Source organism: Pistacia vera, unplaced genomic scaffold (assembly GCF_008641045.1).
Source record: "Pistacia vera cultivar Batoury unplaced genomic scaffold, PisVer_v2 Contig298, whole genome shotgun sequence".
Lineage (NCBI taxonomy): Eukaryota > Viridiplantae > Streptophyta > Magnoliopsida > Sapindales > Anacardiaceae > Pistacia > Pistacia vera.
This window is the reverse complement of record NW_022196110.1, coordinates 1,011,847-1,020,583: the sequence shown is the minus strand read 5'-3', so window position 1 is coordinate 1,020,583 and position 8,737 is coordinate 1,011,847. Positions and strand designations below refer to the sequence as shown.

The window sequence follows — 8,737 nt, the reverse complement described above, 5'->3', positions numbered from 1 at the left end:
CAGTACTGCATTTATTATTTTTGTCAATTTAATATGTAAACTTATGGATTCAATGCACCGTATGAATATGGGGACATTTGATATCAACGTGATACAGGTTGTCTAAACGAGATATTTGGTCACAATTTAATATATAATTTTTCATTTTTTAAATTATGATATAGTCACAGAAATCATCACGTTTTTTTCTTGGGTAAGTTGGTCACGTTATTTGACTCTGTGTTCAAGAAATCAACTTATTAATTTCTTTCTTGGCCAATATTAATTGTAAAGAGTAAACAACTTTTTCCCACCCAAGGTTTGCCTTAATGACATTTCCCTCCCAAAAAGTTTGAAAATACCACTTTTTCATCTAAAGTTAATATTTTGTTACCAACCAAAGTCGATTCCGATGACGAAAATTCTCTTTGTCACTACTATTTGAACATCGGTATACTCTCTACAAAACCCCTCTCACTCTGACACTTGATTTCTCATTGATTGTCGACCACCGCAAATATAAGGTTTCTTGTTCTTAACTGATTTTCGGTTGATTTCGATAGCGAATATTCAATTGGTCACCACCATTCAATCCACCAGCCTTCACTCTACATAATCCCTTTTACCCTGACTCTTGATAACTCATCGAGCGCTGGTTAAGAAAGTAAAATGTATTTTGGGTATTAACAGAATATAAACATTAGGTGGAAAAGTGATATTTTAAAACTTTTTGGATGAAAAATGTCATTAAGGCAAACCTTGGGTGGGAAAAATACTAAATTATAATTATACTTAAGAATAATACTAAATACATCTCAAGTTTGAGTCTCAAATGGTGTCACATTATTATAAATTAGGTATGCACTCTGAACAATATAATCACATAAGTTTTGGAGCATGAATTGGAATATATAATATTATTCTATAATTAATTGGTTGTGAAGTCTTATGTTTCTAATTGTAACAATTGGTCATCAAGTCTTGAAGGCTCCATCTTCAATACGATTCATATGCTCAGCATGAGCTAGAGTACTATAGGGACGGATCTAGATCCTAGAATCTTAAACGTAGGGGACAAAATCAAAGCCAGAAAATTGAGGGGCCAAAAATATGTAATTTTAATATTTATACAATTTTTTTAAAAATAAATTATAAAAATAAAAACTTTCTGTGAGCCATGCAGGCCATAGAGATTCGGTTCTTTCTTACTACGCCACTGTGTGTTAAATCTTCAATTTATTAAGGGTAATAGTAGTACACCAACGACTCTTTTTCATAAATTTTCTCTTACAATCTGACGTGATAACTTGTAATTAGTCAGTTCATATTATTATAAACTGAATAATTATAAATTGTCACGTCAATATTGTGAGAGAAAGTTTATGAGAGAGGGTTGTAGGTGTAGTATTACTCATTTATTAATTATAATCTCACTTCACATTATAAACGGTAATACAGTACTACTCTATAAAGGGATCGTCAGAAAAAGGTTCCATGCAATATAAAGATCTTTGCATTGTAATGTTTGGCAAAGAGCTCCCCTCTTCAGTTCTTTGATTACTTTTCTTCTTGAATTAAACCAAAAGAAGAAAAGAGGCTCAAAATTTTGAGGGTTGAGAGCTTCAGCAATGGATAGAGGTGATATTTACAGAGTGGGAAGTAGTTTACGTGAAGGAGGAAGTAAATCCTTCTGGAGAAGCGGCAACACCACGGACGTGTTTTCGAGGTCTTCAAGAGGTGAAGACGATGAAGAGGCATTAAAATGGGCTGCAATAGAGAGATTGCCGACTTTTGATCGTCTGAGAAAAGGAATATTGACAACTGGAGGAAGTGGTCCTGGTGAAATTGATATACACAATCTTGGACTTCATGAAAAGCGGCAGTTGATTGATAGGTTGGTGAAGATTGCTGAAACTGATAACGAGCAGTTCCTCTTGAAGCTCAAGAAACGCATCGATAGGTAAGAATTTTCTCCTTATTATTAATTATTTCTTTTTCTTTACAAAGAATAGTTCTAATAATTCTGGTTGTTCTGAGATTTTAGTATTGATTTTCTTTGTGCCATAATTTTTGTTATCAGAGTTGGAATTGAGCTTCCGAAAATTGAGGTTCGGTTCGAGCATGTGAACGTGGAGGGAGACACATATGTGGGAAGTAGAGCTTTGCCTTCATTAATTAACTTCTTTCATAACATAATCGAGGTAAAAGCTTAGAGATCATTTGAATCATTAATAATGTAAAATTATTTATGTACCTTTTTTCTGCTAAAGTTTCGACTAACGTGTTACTTTATTTGTGACTATGGTTTGAAGGGTTTCTTGACTTCTACCAATATTCTCAAAACTAGAAAGAAACATTTGCAAATTCTTCAGAATGTCAGTGGAATTATTAGGCCAGGAAGGTGAGTACTGAAAACAGAACTATGCAGATTTGGAATATTTGGGAATTCATTTCTGATTCAGTGCATTGGTTTGTTGCAGAATGACATTGCTTTTGGGTCCTCCGGCCTCTGGAAAGACAACCCTATTGTTAGCATTGGCGGGGAAGCTTGATTCCAGTCTGCAGGTGAATCTATGTGGTTAAAGCTTAAATTTTTTTGTCGTGTTTATTGACTATTTTGGTTAATATTTCTAATTTAAGAGGTGAAATCTCTCCTGCAGAGTTCTGGGAGAGTTACATATAATGGCCATGAGATGCATGAGTTTGTATCCCAGAGAACTGCTGCTTATATTGGTCAGCACGATGTCCATATAGGAGAAATGACTGTCAGGGAAACCTTGGCCTTCTCTGCAAGATGCCAAGGAGTCGGAACACGTTACGGTTAGTTTCATGGATAGATTTATTCTTTACAACTTTTAACTATGAATTTTAGAATGTAGTCTGATGATTTTTAAGTAGTTTTAGCATAACTGATAGATTACTCCTTTTTTGAAAATGAAGAGATGTTATCCGAGTTGTCAAGAAGAGAAAAAGGATCAAATATTAAGCCTGACCCTGATATTGATGTCTTCATGAAGGTGAGAGAAGCTGAAATTTGTTTCAGATAATATTTCCTGAATTATTCTTGATATTTTGTGCTTAGTTAGTTGCACTCAAGGTTATTGAGTTTCTTATTTTTCTCGGTCAATTCTAATGTCACAGGCGGCAGCAACCGCAGGCGAAGAAGCCAGTATGATCACTGATTATATTCTAAAGGTAATTAACATAATGAATCATTATCACTCAAGAACAAGTAACATGATTTCACTAGTATAATTACTCTCCCTCTTAAATTTACAGATTTTAGGACTGGAAGTCTGTGCTGATACCTTGGTGGGTGATGAAATGGTTAGAGGTATCTCAGGAGGACAAAAGAAGCGGGTTACAACAGGTAACACTAAACTTTATTAATTCATTTAAATTGAATACATAGATAAGACTGTTCTTTCCATTTCAATTAAAGCATATAAACATTTTTGGTTCTTTAATCTTAGGCGAAATGCTTGTTGGACCGGCGAATGCACTGTTCATGGATGAGATATCTACTGGTTTGGACAGTTCAACAACTTTCCAAATTGTGAATTGTATCAGGCAAAGCATTCACATCCTTGATTGTACCGCTCTGATCTCTCTCCTCCAGCCAGCACCGGAGACTTACGATCTCTTCGATGACATTATCCTTCTATCTGAAGGTCAAATTGTCTACCAGGGTCCTCGAGAACAAGTCCTAGAGTTTTTTGAATCCATGGGGTTCAAATGTCCTGAAAGGAAAGGCGTGGCTGACTTCTTGCAAGAAGTATGTGCTAATGGAGGTCTTTTAGCGCGTTTGTTTCCTTTATTTATGTACAATTGGACATGTAAAGGTCATATTGAATCTTCATTAATATTGAAATGTTGCAGGTAACGTCAAGGAAAGATCAGCAGCAGTATTGGACAAGTAAAGATGAGCCTTACAGGTTTATAACAGTAAAGGAATTCTCTGATGCATTTCAATCATTCCATGTGGGTCGGAAACTTGGTGATGAGCTTGCAACTCCATTTGATAAGAGGAAGAGCCACCCTGCAGCTTTGACTACAGAAACATATGGTGTCAGCAAGAAGGAATTGTTAAAAGCTTGCTTCTCTAGAGAATTTTTGCTGATGAAGAGGAACTCATTTGTTTACTACTTCAAGCTTGGCCAAGTGGGTATTACTATTTGATGTTTTATTTTAGTCTTTTATTTATGTGATAATAATTAATGCCGATTTTTCCCCTGCAACTAGCTTTCGGTAATGGCATTTGTTGCTATGACATTGTTCTTCCGAACCAAGATGCACAGAGATACTGATATAGATGGAATAATTTACACTGGTGCCCTTTACTTCGCGGCTATGATGATTATGTTCAATGGAATGTCAGAGATTTCCATGACCATAGTAAAGCTTCCTGTTTTTTACAAGCAAAGAGATCTCCGATTCTATCCTTCATGGGCGTATGCTCTTCCAACATGGATCCTCAAGATACCAGTTTCATTTGTAGAGGCTGGTGTTTGGGTATTCTTAACCTATTATGTAATAGGATTTGATCCTAATGTTGGAAGGTAAGAAAATAAAGAAATAAAAAATTTCACTGGGAAATAGCGAAGTTTTTGTTCTACATATTTATTCTATAAATTCAACTGTTTTAATTAAAAGGTGTTCTACTTGTTGCAGGTTTGCCAAGCAATTCTTCTTGCTCGTAATTCTAAATCAAATGGCTTCTGGTTTGTTCCGACTCATTGCAGCAGCAGGCAGGACCATGGTCATTGCCAATACATACGGTTCATTTGTATTGCTGCTGCTTGTTGCATTGGGTGGCTTCATGATATCGCGAAGTAAGAGAAGTGCACATTTATATTTGAAAGATGTTAAATCTTTCTCAAATCTTAATGTAACATTTCCTTTTTATTGTTTGATAACGCAGATGATGTTAAGGACTGGTGGATATGGGCTTATTGGTGTTCACCTTTGATGTATGCGCAGAACGCACTAGTTGTGAATGAGTTTCTTGGACATGGTTGGAAAAAGGTAATGTCGAGAATGTCTTGTGGGCATTTGTGTATTTTTCATCTGATAATCTTCTGATTCCTGAAATTTTTTTATATTGAAGATTGTGCCAATATATTCAACGGAACCACTGGGAGTTGCAGTTATGAAGTCTCGAGGGTTCTTCCCATATTCATATTGGTATTGGATAGGAGCAGGGGCTTTGGTTGGTTTTACACTACTGTTCAATTTCGGCTACACTTTGGCTCTTACTTTTCTCAACCGTGAGTATCTTTACTATCATCACTTTGATTCCTTCTGAAAAGATAGAGACTGTGTTCTAAATTGTGCAAAATACGCGCAGCATTCGGTAAGCCTCAGGCTGTTTTACCGGAGGAATCTCGAAGTAATGAACATGATAAAAGAAGTGGAGGAGCCATTCAGTTATCAACCCATGCAAGTAGTTCTAGTCACAGACCTCACTCAGGTGATTAAGCTCATTAGTAATGTTTCTGTATTTATGTATGTCATATTTCTTACTAGGACTTTGATAAATTATAAATGACATATCAATCACAGGGGCAGCTGCTCAGTCAAGTCATCAAAAGAAAAAAGGAATGGTTCTTCCATTTGAACCACATTCCATTACATTCGATGAAATTTCATACTCGGTTGACATGCCAAAGGTAATCTTAAGTTTTTCTAAATTTTCATATATCCAAATGTCGCGACGGTACGTATTTGGTTACAATGCAATTTAGTCCAGACTTGATGGCCATATGTTTCAATGAAACTATGCAGGAAATGAAACTTGAAGGTGTTATTGAAGACAAACTGAGGCTTCTGAATGGTTTGAGTGGTGCTTTCAGGCCAGGTGTTCTTACTGCTTTGATGGGTGTTAGTGGTGCTGGTAAAACCACTCTGATGGATGTATTGGCTGGTAGGAAAACTGGTGGATACATTGAGGGGACCATCACAATTTCTGGGTACCCAAAGAAGCAAGAGACATTTGCTCGTATTTCGGGATACTGTGAGCAAAATGATATCCACTCACCTTATGTAACAGTATATGAATCTCTGGTCTACTCAGCGTGGCTTCGATTACCTCCTGAAGTTAATTCTGAAACTAGGAAGGTTAGTAAAGAAAACCTCTGTGTTCCAAGGTTCATTTTAATTTTTTCTCTTTGTTTCATTTAAAGATGAAACAAATTAAGCCAGCTAAGTCAGACTGAAGCAACTAAGTTTTATAAATTGTACTAACTCATATTTACCTGTGGTTTGCAGATGTTCATTGAGGAAGTCATGGAGCTAGTGGAATTAAATACATTGAGACAAGGACTAGTTGGTTTGCCTGGTATCGACGGCCTGTCAACTGAGCAGCGCAAGAGGCTTACCATTGCAGTTGAGCTTGTGGCAAACCCTTCCATCATATTTATGGATGAACCAACTTCCGGTCTAGACGCACGAGCTGCTGCCATTGTTATGAGAACAGTTAGGAACACAGTGGACACAGGAAGAACAGTGGTGTGCACCATTCATCAGCCAAGCATTGACATATTTGAAGCCTTTGATGAGGTGAGAAGTCTTAATACTGGAGGTTCAGATTCTGTATCTGCAAGTATGATACTAATTTAAACACTGCATTGCAGCTTTTTCTACTGAAGCGGGGGGGACAAGCGATATATGCTGGGTCATTGGGTCGCCACTCTAGCCTTCTTATAAAGTATTTCGAGGTATGATATGATGAACATTCACAAATTACAGAGAATGAAAATTTAACTTCAGATTACATTATGAAACTTGCTAAGGCAAGTGCATTCCTATTCTGTAGGGAATTCAAGGAGTTCCTAAAATTAAAGATGGTTACAATCCAGCTACTTGGATGTTGGAAGTCACCACTGAATCACAAGAAATAGCTTTGGGAGTTGATTTTGCTGAGAATTTCAAAAACTCAGAACTGTATCAGTAAGTTCATGATAATAACCACTATACATCACCAGTCTCCCAAAACATGACTGCTTTTCTAATGTTATTAGCTTAAATTTATAGCTAATTTTTGTGTCATTGTGTTTCAGGGGAAACAAAGCAATCATTGGGGATTTAAGCAGGCCTGTTCCGGGTACAAAGGACCTATATTTCCCCACTCAATACTCCCAATCCTTTGTCACCCAATGTATGGCTTGCTTATGGAAACAACGTTCGTCATACTGGCGGAATACATCATACACCGCCGTCAGACTTCTGTTCACCTCCTTCATAGCTTTGACATTTGGGACAATTTTCTGGGACATGGGTACCAAGACGTGAGTTACAAGTTACCACTAGAATATCAATACATTACATTCAAACATAATTCAGAGTTGTACAGTTTCTTCTGCCTTTCAATCTAAACATTTTAAATGATATATAGGAGTAAACGACAAGATCTGTTTAATGCAATGGGTTCCATGTATGGTGCTGTTCTCTTCCTTGGTGTCCAAAATGCCACGGCCGTGCAGCCAGTAGTGGCTGTTGAAAGGACAGTATTTTACAGAGAAAAAGCAGCTGGAATGTATTCGCCAATGTCGTATGCCTTTGCACAAGTAAATACTTTTCCCATGTTACATCCTTGATATTTATTTATAAATCTCTTTGTGAATTTGACATTGGAATTTAACTTTTTGTTGTCTCTTCATCCAGGTTGTGGTTGAGATTCCTTATATCTTTGCTCAATGTGTAGTCTATGGCATTCTAGTCTATGCAATGATCCAATTTGATTGGGATGCTGGCAAATTCTTTTGGTATTTTTTCCACATCTTCGTATCTTTGATGTACTTCACCTTCTATGCTATGATGGCTGTCGCGATGACACCAAACCAACACATCGCTGCTGTGGTCGCCTTCTCCTTTTACTCGATATGGAACCTCTTTTCCGGATTTATCGTCCCAAGAACTGTAAGTGCCGAATTCCCGCCTTCATTCAAATGTTATCTTTCCTAAGCTCATACAATATTACATATCCAATTATCAATTAACTCCATTTCATTTCTCAACTTGTGTGATCACAGAGAATTCCTATTTGGTGGAGATGGTACTTTTGGGGATGCCCAATTTCTTGGACGTTATACGGGTTGGTTGCATCACAATTTGGAGATATAGAGGATAAACTTGACACTGGTGAAACAGTGAAGCAATTTTTGGATGATTTTTTTGGTTACAAGCATGATTTTCTTGGAGTAGTTGCAGTTGTTGTTATTCTCTTCACTGTGCTCTTTGCATTTGTCTTTGCTTTGGGGGTTAAGATGTTAAATTTCCAGAAGAGATAGAATATATTGTCTTGTTATTCTCTTCACTCTGCTGTTTACATTTATCTTTGCTCTAGGGATTAGAATATTAAATTTGTTTAATCGAAGAATTTTATGTTTCAATTCATTGATTAATTCAGTACGACTTATAGGCTTTATATAAGGATGATACAATCTAAGGAATCTCCTAATTATGTTAATTACAATATACAAACATAATCAGGAGATATCAAGGACATTATGAGTATCCTAAAACTAACAAAATAAGAAGATCCAAAAATATTCAGGAAGTATTGTTGAAATCTCAACACACCCTCTCAAGTTGGTGCGTAGATGTCACACGTACTCAACTTGTCTAAAATTTATAAGAAAAATATACGTTTGGAGACAACCTTAATAAGAATATCGGCCAATTGATCTTCTAATTGAATCTTAGGCAATTCAATAATCTTTTCATCCAACTTTTCTTTGATGAAAAATCTATCTACTTC

At 36.4% G+C, this 8,737-nt stretch overlaps 1 protein-coding gene across 7 annotated transcripts; it reads left to right on the top strand.

Moving 5' to 3' along the window:
* The first annotated feature begins 1,607 nt into the window (after positions 1–1,607).
* On the top strand, positions 1,608–8,267 carry LOC116135270 (pleiotropic drug resistance protein 1-like). 7 transcript variants are annotated; one of them, XM_031420973.1, is made up of 24 exons: positions 1,608–1,939; positions 2,060–2,180; positions 2,292–2,380; positions 2,460–2,544; positions 2,640–2,799; positions 2,920–2,996; positions 3,121–3,174; positions 3,259–3,349; positions 3,453–3,754; positions 3,859–4,140; positions 4,222–4,538; positions 4,651–4,811; positions 4,901–5,004; positions 5,087–5,246; positions 5,327–5,389; positions 5,548–5,648; positions 5,764–6,096; positions 6,247–6,537; positions 6,612–6,695; positions 6,794–6,927; positions 7,038–7,265; positions 7,373–7,544; positions 7,642–7,896; positions 8,010–8,267. In XM_031420973.1, the coding sequence occupies exons 1-24, from the start codon at positions 1,608–1,610 to the stop codon at positions 8,265–8,267; spliced, it is 4,254 nt and encodes a 1,417-aa protein (XP_031276833.1). The 7 variants fall into 7 exon arrangements, with proteins under 7 accessions (XP_031276833.1, XP_031276832.1, XP_031276831.1 ...); XM_031420972.1 differs by having other exon boundaries at positions 5,327–5,425; positions 5,542–5,648; XM_031420971.1 differs by having other exon boundaries at positions 5,327–5,431.
* The last annotated feature ends 470 nt before the right edge of the window (positions 8,268–8,737 follow it).